Source organism: Psittacula echo, assembly GCF_963264785.1.
Source record: "Psittacula echo genome assembly, chromosome: 3".
Classification (NCBI taxonomy): Eukaryota; Metazoa; Chordata; class Aves; order Psittaciformes; family Psittacidae; genus Psittacula; species Psittacula echo.
The window spans coordinates 60,037,060-60,053,624 of record NC_137736.1 but is presented as its reverse complement, the minus strand read 5'-3'; the positions used below and the strand labels follow the sequence as shown (position 1 = coordinate 60,053,624).

At 39.7% G+C, this 16,565-nt stretch overlaps 1 protein-coding gene across 1 annotated transcript in view; it reads left to right on the top strand.

The window, feature by feature from the left end:
* AFF3 (ALF transcription elongation factor 3) overlaps positions 1-16,565 on the top strand; it is a gene marked incomplete at both ends in the record, with an annotated part of 320,155 nt that overhangs the window by 50,952 nt on the left and 252,638 nt on the right. Inside the window, one exon of the mRNA XM_080612415.1 lies at positions 2,673-3,476. Coding sequence (XP_080468541.1) covers positions 2,673-3,476 — 804 coding nt within the window. The remainder of the gene's footprint in view (positions 1-2,672; positions 3,477-16,565) is intronic.

Below are 16,565 nucleotides of genomic sequence, written 5' to 3'. Positions count from 1 at the left end.
GTGATCATGTTTTCCTTAAATGAATGATCAAATAAGGCCAGCGATATTTCAGAGCAAATAATAGGACAAACTGTTACATCTGAAGTGTATAACTAGTTACCTCAGATTCTGTCTTGTTCCCATGAGGAGGTAGGTGAACTCTTCTGGATGAGATCAACTCAACACAAAATCTTCGCACCTCAAGTTGTCCCCAGTGTATCCAGAAGGAATAAACAACAACTGGTCGTCAGCATGTGCCATGGTACCAGATCAGTTTGCTGCTTGTGGTTATCTGAGATCTGTCAGTATGAGGTATCTCTGTGTAAGCTTCACATCACAACTATATAGAAGAGAATATGCTGACTTTTCTGAGCTGGTGGTAGTCTACAGATAATCTGCCATTAGGCTTTTATTTCCTCCCCTTCCAAATAGCAGCCTTCAGAAAGAATGGGCCTTCTGCTAGAGAAGTTGGACTTCCTAGGGGGAAAACTTGCACATAAATTCTTTTATGTTCATGGACCTGGGTGGAGAGCTGCCCTACAAACTGTCTGTGCTGTAGGAGACTTGTAGGGGGCACCATTCAATTTTGTAGTTCTTGTCACCATGCTTCCAGCAGGGAAAGAAACCTCATACACATGCTTGCTGAATCAAACTGGGTGCCCAAGGCAGATCTCCCTCCACAGAGGGAAACTGGAAAAAGATCTCTCTACAAGTTATCGACATGAGGTTGAGGATCCACCAGAATCATAGAATAGATCCACTGGATGAAATGAAATTTTTCTGTGCCTTCTGGAAAATAAGTCTGCTAGTTAAGGAGATGCCCAAGCATAGGAACCATTTCATTGATCCCAGGAGACACATGAGTTTATCTCCCACCTTCTTTGTTTTCAGATGTATGTGATGCTTCCCACTTTTGAAGCATTTTTAATGGTTTCTTCTTCAGGAAATCAATGTGATTCCTGTGAAGTGAAGGAACACCCTTTTTTAAAACCATTTGCTGCCTGTGAATTAATGTTTAGTATTTCTTTTCATAGCAAGTTATTGTCCTTGTGAAAACAACAGCTGTATACGCAGAAAGAAGATCAGGCTGTAGTGGTTAAGCCATCTTATTCCAAGTTTGCAAAGCAGTGTTGCGGGTGCAACACTTCTGAGCTTTTCTCTTTCTACTTCCCTTCAATATACATTATTGACATATATTTAACTCTGTTAGCATTGTAACAAATGCATATCAGAAAGCTAGCTGCAATGTGTTATATGTCCTTACAAGGTAGCGTCCTTGAAATTTAGGGTGGACAAGTTTCAAGCAAGACAGGTCTGCTTCTATTGTTTGACTTAGGAATGCTTCACCTGTAGTCCTCTGAAAGGTAGCATGTGGCAATCGTTGCACTCACTGATGGGGCATTTTCATTTGGATTCAATTTGGGTTCTTTTATACGAATCCCTAAAAAGAGAAGATTCTGAACTAGAGGAGTTTGCCTTGTGTTTTTGTTTGAGTGACTCAATTTTATTTGAAGGCTTAAACCCCCCCAAAATATACCAATTTTCCAGAGTAATTGATGTTGCTGCTGCATCTTTCATATTCTTCCTATAACTTTAAGGGAGTCTTCTCCACTCCCTTTACTCCCTTCTTTTTCCTTCTTTTTGTTTTCCTCTAAAACAGCAAGTCTTAAGATTAAAGCTTTGTCTTCTGAAGCCAATAGGAGTTTTCCTTTCCAGACCCCATGTCTGGAAGAGAGAAAGGAGAACACCACTGGCTCTCTTTATTGTCTTCCTCTGAAAACATAAAGCGAAAGACATCACACACCTGAATCTTGGCAGGGTTCAGAAAAATCTCTGCTGCATAAATACTAATGATACACCCTTTTGCTTACAGTGGCTTTTTAGAGCAAGAGTTTTCAATCTTTTCCAGTATGTTTTATGTACTTGTTTTATTTCTTTGTGGAGCTTTTGCCTTTTCATTCAGGACGGATGATTTTAAAGATAATGATTATTCTTAAAGGGACGGGAGGGTGGCTATATTCCCCCTGCTCCACATAGAAAGCGCTGAGCAATGTGAAGAATTTGGGGAATTCTGTTCACCTCTTTTTTTAAAAAAGGAGAGTACCCTGGAGACATCTTGACAGAGTATTTTCAAAGAAGGGACATAATCATCTGTAGTTTTCCCATTGTCCCATGGGCTGTCTTCAAATCACCTCAGAGTATTTGGTTGGCTTAGACTGGTAAGTTCATTCAGTACTTACACTGGATGTTGTGTGCTTTCCCAGATGCCATGTGAAAACTTCAGCAGGCAGAGAAGGAAATTGGCAATGCAGTGTTTTCATTCATGGCTGAAGGACAGCTTGCACTGGGTAGTAGGAAAAGTTTTATTGTGGTCAGATTTAAGCCAAACCATTCTATGTAGTTGCAATAATAAATTTTCTAGTTTCCAGGTAATATACTTTAACTACTGCATGATATCAGTGATAGATTTCTTTTTTTTATATACTCTAAGGCCCTTTATAGCTTTTCCAGTTCAGAGTAGATTTAAGATGTTGACAAGTGTCTTCAGAGACAAGAAGGATTTTCGATTTCATCCCTCAACACCGCTGCTGAATAAGGCAGTGCTACTTCAGTGAGGATTTGAGTAAAAGCAAAAAGGGAATTTTGGTTTTCTTACGTTGACTGTTGCAGAACACTCACTTTTTGTTTTGCAGACTAACAAGGGGGATGAGCTCTCAAATCGCATCCAGAATACACTGGGCAACTATGATGAAATGAAAGACTTGTTAACTGACCGATCAAACCAGAGCCACCTTGTTGGGGTTCCAAAATCTGGGATTCCTCAGATGTCTCTCCCCAAGCCTGATGAACATCTTATTGCAGACTCGAGACTGCCGCCTCCTCCTCCCATTTCCAGCACTACTTCTTCCACACCAGCAGTCCTATCTGCCCAGCAAAGCAAAAGCACCACAATGGGTTGGCAGAAGGCTGCGCACAGTGCCCCTTCAGGTGGCCAGCAGAGAGCAAGCAAGCATGGGCACCGGTCACTGGAGTCACACAAGGGTGACTTCAAACTTGCAAACCCAAAATCCAGTCTGGATAAACTAAAACGCTATGCATCGAGTCCCACTTCCTCTTCCTCCTCCTCCAATGCTTCCCAGCAAAGCTCACTGAAGGCCACACTAGGAGACAACGTCAACAGGTTGCAGCAGCCAGCAAAGCTCAATTGTAGCTCAGAAGGAGGAGCTCAAGCGCAAGAAAGGCCAGCAAAGCATGGTGGCGGCCACTGCGTCCAAAACTTCCCACCCTCTCTTGCTTCAAAGCCCAGTCTGGTTCAGCAGAAACCAACAGCTTATGTAAGGCCAATGGACGGTCAAGATCAGGCTCCTGATGAGTCTCCAAAGCTGAAGTTACAAGCAGAGACTACCAAGTCATATAGGGGAGTGCCTTCTAACAAGCCTGATTCAGCCAGGACCAAGTCAAAGATAGCAAAGTTCAACATTCCTAAGCAGGAAGGGGTAAGTGGTTTTATGCTTTCTGTGACTTACCTCTTTGGATGGACGGACAGTGCTTTACAACTGCAAATTGCATCTGTCTCTTTACACATTTTTAACATATTGGTTTGCATGTTGAATTTCTTTTTTAAACATTGACATAGCTTAATGCAAATAGCAGCCTCACGGTACTATAAAGGTATCTCAGCAATGAAATGCCCACTGTCTTCAGGATCACAAAACCTCCTTCAATAGCACATTTTCTATATCTAATAGCATATATTATTTCACTGAGTTTTTCCTGAGTGTCTACATATAAAGTCTGGATATTTTTAATTCCCTTTTTGTTTTGTTGCTAAGCAGGTGTATTAATTCTATCTGTTCATATTTCTTTAACTTCTTTCTCTTTGGCAATGATTAAATGAAATGCTTGTGATCAGAAGTAGTTCTGCCACCCTCATGATGCCAAAGTAGTTTTGCAATCTAAATAAATTGCTTAATATGAAATTTGTGGAGTAGATGAGAATATAGCAATGTGACTCTGCTTTTAGTTCATAGTACCTGTTTCTGTTTCAAACAAATTTCTGAAAAGATTGAAGTTTGCTTCTGAAGAACCACCATCTGCAGAAACTCAGTCATGCTACAAGTATGAGAACATGTCTGAAAAAGCCTCTAGATAACATTTCTGTTATCAGCAGTAGATATGAAAGATTTCTGTTTGGACTTACTTTATGTTAATTTACTTCACATTTCATTTATGCCAGTGGAACACCTTGCTTTATCACTTACATGGTCTTTGATTTCCTGTTTGATCCTTTTAGATGGGGAGGAAATGGTTGGTTTTGGCAGAATAAAAGGTGATTTTTAATTTTTTCTGGGGTGCATTCAGAAGCCTGTTTGCCAATGCAAAGTTAGTCACATCATCTCCTTGTGCAAATCAGTAGTGCTCCCATGACCTAATTTGTAGTAATAATAGGACTAAATGACTCTATTCGGCTGAATCACTGCAACTTTCTCAGAGCAGAGACAATGATTGTTTACTCTGATTTGACAACTGTGATGTGTCTTGAGATGTCTTTTGTCTTAACATTTTTGTTTCTGGCAATGTTAAAGGAGAGGAAAAATCCAATTTTGGTGGAGTTCTGTGGCCTCTTAATGTCTGTTTTTCAGAAATGGAGTTGAGTGTTGTATTCCTCCTTTGGTTGAGCTTGGGAAGAAAATCTCTCTGGAAGCAATTAATTCTCTTAGCAATTTTAGGTGTTATACCCATGTGGTTTTTCTCTATGGAAAAGTTCCATCAGTTCCAAACAACACATAGGTGACATGTTGTTCCTGAAAAGGGGTTGTTTTAGGCTCTTAAGCCAGATTTGATAAGCAATTTAGCATTCACAAACTGCTGTAATTGTGCAGATAGATCAGGTAATGGCAGATGCTAATATCCATTTAGCTATTATTACCTCTTTCTTGTGGTTCTATCTGCAAGTGGGAAGTATCATTACAACTAAAGATGCCTGTGGCAATTGTCGGGATCTTTCAGATTTTCCACCTTTACATGTATGCAGTACTCTAAGGACTAGTTTGGGAAGGAGTTTTGATAGGCAATCATTTGTTTGTCTGAAATTCAGGATTTACCATTTGCATTCCAAATTTGCCTACCTCAGGAAAGAAAACTTTCATTTGTTGTATGTAATCCATGCCAATGCATACGGCTAAATTTATACTACAGTTTCTAGACATGTAGTGCAAATGTTTTTGAGATTTCATTAAACCAGCTTGCTTAGATACTGATGGCAATGTAGGCTGTGGTAGGAGAGAGTGGACTGCAGAGTAGCTACTGAGGGGTTTACCAGCTTCTTACAGATTTTATGGGATGAAGTATTAATGAAACAGTATTTGATAACGTAATATAAACATTTAACTGAAGTTGAAGGAGGTGGACTAAAACTATTTTCTGGTAAATTAAAAAAGAGCCAAACAATGAAAAAAAAAAAAGATGGACAAATTACTCAGAAGAAAAATAGTAGGTACTATGGATGTTTGGGTTTGAAACTGGAGCTAATGAAAGACAATGTTTAGATCTCATGCTGGAGGACTGAGAGTCCTGGTGATAAAGTGCCCAGCTTTTTTTTCCTTCATCCTGACATTTCCTTTGTTCTAACATTTTCCATCTCCAGTGACAGAAGATGAAACTGGTAACCCACTGGTAGTGCTACAGGGATAAATATTGACCAAGACTGAAAGTTTTCTCAGTCAATGTTGCTTAATCCACCCTCCCTTTAATTTTCAATCATACTTCTTTTTATTTCAAAATGTTTTTCCATTCTTGTTATTTGTATCATGCATCTCTAAGTACAGTTTTGTAAGAATTTCCATGTGGGTTTTTTTTAATTTTCTGCTCTCAAACTTCTCCTTTGCATCAAATGCTCACTGTTGCCTATTAAGGACAGAAGTTTTACATTGCTCTCAGCAGAAAAGCTGTATGGTACTGTGAACGTTTGCAAGCAAATGGGGCCTCTCTTGTTCAGAGTGGGGCTAAAGGTGATGGCCAAGAACAACCTTGTATACATAGTGGCTGTGGGAAGAGTAGAGATGCCATACAGAATGATTATGAAGGAAAGCAGGCTGACAACAGTGTCTGGGAAGCTGTATGGAAATAAGAATGAGAATGGCAGAAAAGCTGCCTAACAGCAGCCAGGAGAATATGAGAAGCAGGAGAGGGACAGAGAGCTTGGGTATAGGGTATCTGGAGTGCAGGTGGTGGATTGAAGCTTTATGTCTGCTGAAATAAAAGGTGTGTGGCTGAAATGGGTTAGGTAGGGAAGTTAGTGTCTCTGGGGGTTAGTGTCGACAGCACTGTGAGGTGTTGCTGGCTCAGGGTCAGCTTGCTGTCTACCAGGATCCCCAGGTCCTTCCCTGAAGAGCTGACAGCCAGCCAGTCAGCCCCAGCTGACAGCAGTGAGAAATGACCATTTCCCCAACTCCATCAGATTTGAGGCACATGAAACGATGAGCACTTCTCTGTGTGTTTCAGTTTTATTTTGAACATCATGTGACTATAGGCAACTTCAAGTTCCACAGAGAAAACCAGGAAACAAGTGTATATTGTTATAAATCTCCTGATTTGCAAGTCCACCTACTAATGCATTCAAGCTGAGTCCTCTGATTCTATGCACTTGCATTTAGGTTATAGGAGTTTCCAGAGTCCACCAGTATAGCTAATATTGATGTGCTTTCATTTGTGTTTATCAGTTTGAAGGAACCATCAGTGGAAAAATAAATGCACAATGAAGCAAAGTTCAGCTTCCTGTAAAAATTGAAGAAGCAGGTGTCACACAAAGTGTGTGTCTCTTCAGTGGGATACAAAATCCTCTTCTGTACCTCCCTTGAGGTTTTCAGAGGAACAGGGCACAAAGTTGGCTGAGGTACAGTTATTATTCACTGGAAAGAAAATCACTTGAGTACAAATTATAGACCATTACATTTCAATACATGAAGAAGGTCGATTTTTAATGTAGTTCAATACCTCATTTAATGTTTTTAATCAGTTTTTGAAAGCCTTCAATGTCTTGACACAAACTGAAGCTTACTTTTTTTTTTAATTGTTTGAATGAGAATAACTTGCACAGACCTGTGTGTGGAAAGGTAGTGGTTACTCATTTGGGAATTTAACTCTTAGGAACCAGGTTCATCAGTGTTAATCAGAATCCATATCTAACCTCCTGGTTCTTCCAAACTTGTCATATTGCTCTTTAGAAATGATAGCTTGCCATCTCAAGTACTGCTGTTTCACATTTTGAACTACTTAGGAATTATATTGCTGTAGGTAAAACCCCGCTGTAGTGGATATAAGGGAGGAGAAGTTTGATACCATGGTATAAAGGAAAAGTGGCAGGAAAGTCAAGTGCTTTTCTTTTCAAAAATTTTGTTGAGTGAGCCAATAAGGAAAATGTAAGATGGCAAATCATGGTTTTTATATCTGAGTTCTGTTTTAGAATTTCATCTCATAGGCTGCATGCTGCTTTATTATCACATTGAAGTAGCCTTATGTATTGTCCTTTGCTTACTTCTCTAAGGGTTATGGAGCAAGGAAATTGAGGTTGTATTCACGAATGACTAGCAATCTAATGGTAAAAAGGATAGATTTGGTTCTGTTAAATTTGGTAACACATTTAGGTGACATTTACATAAGGTCATCATGAGGACATGTTCTTATTCCACTTCATGGAGTACTTACACAACATCCTCTGCAGCAGAAGTAACGTAAAATGTTGATTTTTTTTTTTTTTTCCTTTTTTGCCCTGGTCTTACTCGACAAATTCCTGTTTGCCTGGATAAGATATTCCCTGCAGTCATTCTTGTTCGAGTGGCTATTTATAGCTATCAGCATCTGGCACAAGCACTAGCAAGCATTCTTTAAATCTGCTAACTTTTTTCACTTATCATTTCTATCCCATATATTAATGGAAAGCAAAAAAAAACCCACAACTCTTCACTCCTTTTCTTTACTTCCTCTGAAAAAAAAACCCCAAAACAAACAACTCCCATTACTGACTTAGTGTCAGTAATTTGTTTAAAACCAGACTCTTTTAGGGAGAGCTTTGGTGTGTAAGCATGTATAAGTAGTTCCATTCCAGTTTAAAATTGAAGGTGGAAATTCATATGTAAAAAAACAAGTGCAGCTACATCTCATTTGACAACCAAAGCTCCAGTGTAAACTAAACTGGGAAGATGGTCATGCTCAGTGCATGCTGAATCTACAGGAAAATAGAGGGGACGCAGTGTCTCATGAGGAAGGAAAGTGGTTTAGAGGAAATCTGAGCCAAGTGCTGTTCCTCAGAAGCATGATGCCACCTTTCCATTGCTACAACAGAGCCTGTTGAACTGTTGCAGGACTAACACTTGCATCCAGATTTTAATTCTCTCCTTTCCAGGGTGTTCAGTTCTATCCCAAAAAGGCAGAAATGAGAATAGAAGAGCAGCTGAAGATGCTTTTAGATAAAAAGGAAGGGAGAGTTTGAATGCATTAACAAAAAGGTCCAGATTTCTTCTGGCACTGTTCTAGGACGTGCCCAAAGAGGCTGGAGATGTAAGCACAGAATTAAGTGCATTGATACTCCTTTATCATTTATCAGCTTTATTGAAGAACTGCAGTGCTTGAGAAGCCAGTTAGCAATCACAGCGCCTGAGTACTGTGAGTACTGTAAGTACTGTAAGTGCTGTAAGTGTGAGCCAGTTGTAGATGTTTTCTTTCCCAGATGTTCCTGGGAATGAGCTAGCAAGCTGCATTAACAAGAAGACACAGCTCAATTGATCCCTGTAATGGTACCACTGACCTTCCCCACAAATAAAGGATGTTTTCCCACGTTAAACAGGAAGAACTGGACAACAAGAGCAGTGTGGTGCAAAGATCCCTGCTAGTCATGGGTTATTCAGAACCTTCGAGTGTGTCTGTGGGAGGGCTGTGCATTACTGCCTGGTTTTATGTAGGAGAGTTCAACAAACTCAGCCTGCAAAGAAAGAGTGTATTAAGTAGAGTGGTGCTTGAACTGCTTTTAACAAATATAGCAGAGACCACAATGCACAAAGATGGATTTTTGGTATAGTTTGCACATTGTGACACAAGCCTCTGCCTTTCTCACATTCTGCAGTTGCCAAGGCACACTGTGACTGTATGTTCAAGCAGTTCCATTGAACACAGTGGGCCTAATCTCTCTGCTTATTCTTGCATGGCAGCTCTTGTAGAAGGAAAATACTGCTTAGACACCTTTACTTGACTTTTAGAGCTCTCTAGTTTTACTGTTTTTCTGCTCAGTGAAACAAGTTTCTTTTCCCTTTTGAATTAAATATCAAACTCTTTTTCTGGTAAAGCACTAGCTAAAGGTATCTATAGGTTTTGGAAAATAAAGAATTAATTTACATAAAGCCTAAAGTTTTCTATATGGACTGATTGCCATATGCTATATGCTATGTGTTTGTTGCTATAATGAAACCCTTGCTCCTCATTGTTTTGCCCTGGTAGGATGACTATCATCAGAGAAAAATCTCTTGAAACTGTACTTAGACTTATGATTGTCAAGGGACTTCTTTGATATATGCACCTGCCTTTTTGCAAATTTTCTCCTTTGTTCTTTTCTAACTATTGAAAAAAATATTTTGAACAGTTTTTCATAGTCTCTCTTAACTCAGGTCCTACCTTTATAAGACTGGTTTCTCCATCTTTTCTGAAGTTTGAATCATAACCACTTCTGGGGTAAGGAGATGTCAATGGTTGTAAGAATATGGTTCACTTTGAGAAAAGTGTATTCCTCTTGCCTTTTCCCCCCACCCACCCCCACGCTGGAGTGGATGGTTTGCTTTATGAATCAATCAGCTCTGGAGTTAATACAAACGTGCATGCATAAAAATGTCCACAATCTTGTATAATTGCTTCTTCAGTTCCTTTTGGTAAGCACTAAAGTTATTGATGAAGGAAATGAGATTTCTAGAACTACAAAAAGCAGGTTTTAATTGCACATTTTGTCTGATTTTTTTGAATCCGTAGTAGCTCTTATGATGATGATAACTGCATGTAATAAAAATCCTCCCTACCAGAAACAAAGTAGTCTAATAGACCTCCTTTGTGAAATGCGCCTCAGAAGATACATGGCATCGCTATCACTTTTCCACCTTTGGCCCCATTAACATGGATTGCTCCCAGGCCTGTAAGGGTATTCTGCAGCTGGAGAAAGCCGTCCTTTTCTGCATGTGGCTTCAGAAGCTGCTCTGTGGCACAGCACTCCTGCAAGCACAAGAAGTGTCCTCAGAGTGAGGTTTCAGCTGAGCACCTCTCCATCTGCTTCATGTCTCCTTAAACAAAGGGGTGCTTAGAAAGGGTTAGGGTCCAGACAGAGAACAAGGGTGGGCTTGCTGTGGAATTCAGATTACCAGTGAAATACTTAGACACATTCTGTCTCTCAGACCATATATTGCATAACACTAGAGCGTTGTATCAGTGTGCAGTCAGGTGTGGAGTCCAAGCCCTTGTTGCTCCTGCAGAGCACTTATTAACGCCAACTCACATACTCCTTTCCAATAATTATAGCAGGGTACAGCATTTCTGTCTGCTCTTTGTCTTCACAGCAATCTACAAGGGATCATGTAGGATGTAAAGATGGTTTGGGATATTTATTTTTTTTTTAATATCCATGAAAAATATTTTACTGCTTTATTCTGTAGTTTCCCCGGTCTCTCATGAATCAGAGTGACATGAAACTGTCACCATGGAACATACTCATGGGGGTCAGTTATGACTGATGAGCAAGGAAACCAAAGGAAAATACAACGAGCTTCACAGATCACTGTTAATTCCAGCTAAATAAATAAAGTACATGTGTCACTTGATGTAAAAGGTTAAAGAGGTCAGACCTCCAGTAATTGTTGTAAATGCGTCCAGCCAGGCCAGAAGCAGTTATATTCTTTATTGTTGGTCACATATTCACTTACAGTAAATGAAGACAAATATACCCTTAAATATCTACATGTAACATACTTTATTCACCCTGCACATCGTAAAGTTGTCATTTCCGTAGCACTTTTGAATATGGAAGATCTATCCCTGTGGTATCACAAAATAGCTTCCTAGAAAAGTAATTAACAGAAGGCTTTTTTTTTTTTAATATTTTTTTTTTTTTATTTTTCCCTTTTTTTTTTTTTAAGTTCAGAAAAGATAAATAACGGAGGCGTCTGATTTCCTGTCACTCTTGGTTAACTTTGTATGAAAATGGATAGCTTCCAAATTAAAGCAGGCACCGGTCTGTCTGGAGAAAAATGCATCTGTAAAGAAATGTGTACATTACATGTTCATGTAGCTCCAAATCTCTTAATTATATTTTGTATGTAACAATCCCGTGTTCTGAAATATGATACCTTTTTTACTTTTTGAGTTATAACCAGCATGCCAGAAAGGCTGAGGTTGCTTCTTACATGATTTAGGATAAGCATTTACTTTTCCAAATTCCCTCATACATGCCCCACTCTCTTCCCTCCCCTCCAGCATGTTTCTCTGAGCAATGAAGGCTCAGTGTGAGATGACTTAACACTACATTTTACTCAGAAGATAAATACACAAAAAGCATTCAGGCCAGTGAGCCATAGGGTCAGGAATATTGAGATCCAGCTTTTTGTTTCGGACCCAAAAATTGCTGTTCATATTCCTCTACATTTACTGCAGAGGCTTACTGGCTGTAAGGAAAACTTGTGTAGCTAGAAAGAGAGGAAAACCAAGAGTATTTCTTGTTGACTCTTATCACTAACACATGTTTAAGGTGAGATGGAATTCGAAACACTCACTCTGCTTTGTAACCAGCTTGAAATGAGATGTTGAAGATGGTAGGGTTTTTTTCTTGCACATGCTAGAGATTATTAATATTCACATACCAGAACATTAATCTATTGTTAATAAAATTTTGCATTTATTTAAATCTACTTGTACAACTGCATTCAGATGAAGAGGCAGGTATAGCTTTATGTGACTGTTACAACTTCTAGACCCGAAGTAGAAAAGCGGAAGACAGCTGAGAGATTGTTGACTACAAATGCAGTTAAAACTGATAATAATATATATATAGAATAGCTGTGATTTGGCAGTTATGCACTATTTTATAAGAGGCCTTCTCCAATCCAAAAAATCTCCAAAAATCTCAGGGACATCTGATACAAGAAAACGTATTAGCTTATAATTTCTGATTGTGTGGAAGTATCGATCCAGAGTGGAAGTATGCTGTCTAGAAAAAAGGCATGGGATAGATGACCAAGTGCAATGTGAAAAGGACAGTTTGAAAAATACCATAAGCAGATAATTAATGTCCTTCTTGCACCAAACTGTGAATGTTTAGTGTGCAGGAAAAGTTATACATAGGTGGAGAGGCCATAAGAATGAGCTTGTCACCGTAACAGTGGAGGAGTCTGAGAAAGGAATTACGTGGGAGCCTAACAAGAAAAAAAATGAAATTATGCTTTGAGAAACCCATCGAAAAGGAGGGGTTAGTCACGGTCTAAATTACTGTTCTCATGAGAGGACCATGCAACGTGAGATGGACAGTTTGAAAAATACCATAAGCAGCAGTCGTAATTTATGGTAAAGTCTGCTAGGCAAGATCTTTCAGGAGTTTAGAGATGGCTGAGCAGGTCCCAAAACTTAAGGGTTTTTGCTCCAGTGTGTTCCCATGAGGAAGCCTTGGGAGCACCATTCCGTCTCGTGTAGATCCTACTCCTAGATAGAAATGGATCGATGACCAGACAATACCTCTGACAAAGAAATGAAGAAGTTTTGTTCTCCCACAAGGACAACAACAGTGGCCATAGCCATCTTCACAGATGTGATGTCACTGATCTGGGAGGAAAACACATTATCCATCTCTCCCATAAACAGTATGGCAGTATGCACAAAGCTGAGCTTGGGTGTACGCATAGCTTCTGTGGGAGGTGGAAGAGGTGAAACCTCACACTCACACAGGATGTGTGGAGCTTCTGCCTCTAACAGAGCTGATATCTTCTGAAATACAGCAGGCCTCTCCCCCAGCCTCTCACTAGAGGGTTTATAGCTTCTGATAATCATAGAATCATAGAATAATGCATTCTTATCAATAAACCAAAGCCACTGTGTCTTTTACTACTGTAATCTCTTCCATTCAGGAGTTTCAAAGCTCTTCATAAGCATTAATGACAGCTCAGAAAAGAATATGTTAAATCTGGTTACATAGTTAGAGTTAGCTGAGGTGCAGGCAGATGGAGACACCTCTCTCAAAGATGCCACCAACAGCTACATCACAGACTAGGCGTGCTCCCCTCAGCCCCATTTGCCGGTAGTCGTGGCTAAGCAACCAGCTGGAAAATTATGTAGGAGGTTGGGGCAGAGGACAGGATGGTGCAGCCAGATCATGCACCTTATCCCATCCCCAGACTAAGGCTGAATACAGTCACGGCTGGCCACAGACTCAGAGGAAACACAGCCAGGGCAAATCAGTGTCAAAGCAGAGAACAAAACTGAAGAGACTGAGTCCCCAGTTCTGTGTTCTGTTGTCTCTGCTGCAGCTTGCCATGTAGCAGAGGGGACCATAACTTTGTGCTGGAAATGGAAGTTAACACTGAAGCATAAGTAAAGGCTTCTTGCTAAACCCAGAATTAATGTTTCCTGTTGTATTTCTTCCTATCATCTAGGTCACTTGAGGCAGAGACAGTTCCTGAGTGATTATGTCACTTGTGGTTTACCACTTCCACCTGAGTTACACACTGCACATGCTCCACTAGAAATTAATAGGAGTTTTGCCATTGCATTCAGTGGTAGCAAGATGAGGGTTTGACAGGGATGAATATTTTTCTACATTCTATGAACTTCCTTTGGTCAAGAAGATATTGCTTGAGGGAAGACAGTCTTTTTTCTTCGATCTTTGTTTTGTTCCAGAAAGGGAGATCTAATATTTGTGGTTGTCTTTTGATATCGCTATTATTTTTGAGAAAGTCAGCAGTAGTAATACAGAATAACAGTCGGTGATAGAAGGTGGTATTTGAATTCAGAAATGCTATGCTGCATCAATCTATTAACTTCAGCACGTATCTTTAAAGCATCAAAGGAGCTTCTTGACCAGTGTGAGGTGCTTGAGTCATTTTTAGTCTCTCATAACTGAAGTTTCTAGCTGTTCAGAATTAGTTTCCTTACCAACTTTTCAGTCCATAAATCTACTTGAGTGATTTCCTGGCAGTTGCACATTAGGAATTATGGCATATCCCTGCACATAACTTACAGAACTATCTCAATACACAGAGAGGGGACCATAAAACATCCGAATGGGGATTTCTCAGATATGCTAATTGCTGCTATATAAAGAGCACCGGCTGAAGAGCTGACACAGAGGAAGTTCAACTAAAAAGTACCTGCCACAAATCTTTGAAGGTCCACAGAGGAGTGAATCCTGCTGCTACTGCTTCATGGCAGAGCTCCATTGAGTAAAGCCTTTGTAGCTTAGTGAGCTCTGGCAGGGAGGACCAGAGGCTCCATGCAGGTCAGTGTCACAGCCAGGCAGGGGTAGGGGCAGGGGCAGGGGCAGGGGCAGCGCTCTGCAGCCTGCAAGAACTGTTCTGGCATCAGGGGCCACTGGGGTGTGCAGTGTACTGGTGTGGGAGCAATTCCCACCTTCTCAGCTTCTCACAGCCTGGGTGCGGTGCCCAGGCTGGAATCTCATCTGTCCTAAAATAGACCCAAATGCAAGTCTAATTTATTTCTCTTTAAATGGACTGGATCACATTTCCCGTTCCTATCTTCTCATCTATGAGCTTGGCTCCCAAAATAAAGCTACTGTTTTCCTTACACTGATTTTTTTGTGTATTCAGAGCATGGGCTAGTCGAACTAATGGACATCCGCTACTTCTTCTGTGAAGCTCAGGTTTGCCATTCAGTGACAGGAAGATATCATCCACGTAAATGATCCTCCAAATTTTTGGCAAAATTTGTAAATGTTGACATCCATGCCAAACTTTGAAAATGAGCTCCATATTTGTAAAACACTGCGGAAGAATTTACAGCTTAGAGGGGGAGATACAGTTCAGCAAATGTGTTGCAACCAGGTGTGAATTATACTCTTGCAGCTTTTTTAAATGACACACTTTATGCACTGACTACAGATAAGAATTTTTGCACAAGGTGAAATGGGGCTGGATCACTGAACTCATTTTAAGTAGGCCATTACACATCACTGAGTAATACTGATTTTTAGTCACTGCACTTGAACCCTGTGCCTTAGGTTGGCCTGGCAGACAGAAATCAAACGTAGCTGCTCTGGTGCTTCTACTGATAACACCTGTACACTTTTTTTCTTAAACAAGTTTTATGTACTATCTGAGAAATGCACAACTTATTAAAGATAGTAATTAATGTGGAAAAATGAAAACAAACAGTGATTATTCAATAATTTTAAGAAAGAATATTTTAAAAAATAAATCAACTAGACAAATCAAACAGTATAAAATTGAAACGCGCCTTTGCAGGCCCTGTGGGAAATTCAGCTAATGAACTGAAGAGTATCAGTTTCTAGACAGGCAAGAAAGTCTGCTTAATTTAAATAAATAAATTCAACTATTTGCCTCCTTATTTTAAAATCATGGTTTGGGGCATGATCGCGTAATATTAACAAAGTAACTTCAGTGCAGCCTGTGTGACTTGCAAGACCAAGCAAAATACAATTAACTTTAAAATGACAAGTTTGAATGCTAAAATAAACAAAATCTTCTGCCTTCCAGGTGTGACTACCTTTTAAACGTGATAATGTCACCCTGTGAGCCATTAAACTGTTATCAATGATCAGACTGTGCACTTTCTAATGATTACTGTGGAGTTGAAAAAGACTCTATAATGTTCCTTCAGTTTGTTCATCATTTTTATTTGATAATTGTCCTAAAAATCAATGACAGCTACTGAGTATAGAAATTTGATTGAACCAAGTATAAATATAGGCAGCAATTTAGGCTGTTCTTACTCAATAGGAAAATGTCTTCGGATAATAAGTGGATTCCTATCTAAATTCATGAGTTCTTTTATGACATTTTGGGTTAAGCCTGAAATAGATTAATCTTTTTCTGATAAAGTTGCATAAGCTGTGATTTCTCCGGTGACCACATTTAATTGGATATTAAATAAACTGCTTATCTTTACACCAACAGGTTTTATAATCTGGATTTCATAGATTAAGTAACAAGTAGTAGGCACACAAAAAATTATTGATTAAACTGTGATACTCTCAGATTAAAAATTAGACCGTCTTGATTTCGGTAGGCTTTTAAGATGCAGGACTGCAACTGAGGGTTAAATGGACAGGATATAGAGGGAAACTGCAGGATGGTGCCAAGAGCTGTGAGGACAGGTCTGTGTATTCTTCCTTACCCATATATTCTTCAGCAAATGTACAGCAGGATGGTTTCCTGTTGGGTTTGACAAGAAGCTTAAATTCCTGATAATGCTTTTGAAACTCTTGAGGTCAGGATTCATTATGCAAAGCGCTGTCCAAGCACACAGCGAGAGCTATCCTGTGATAGAGCCTATCAGCCCTGGAAAGGCAGAGGAAAGGTTAACAGAATCCTGGA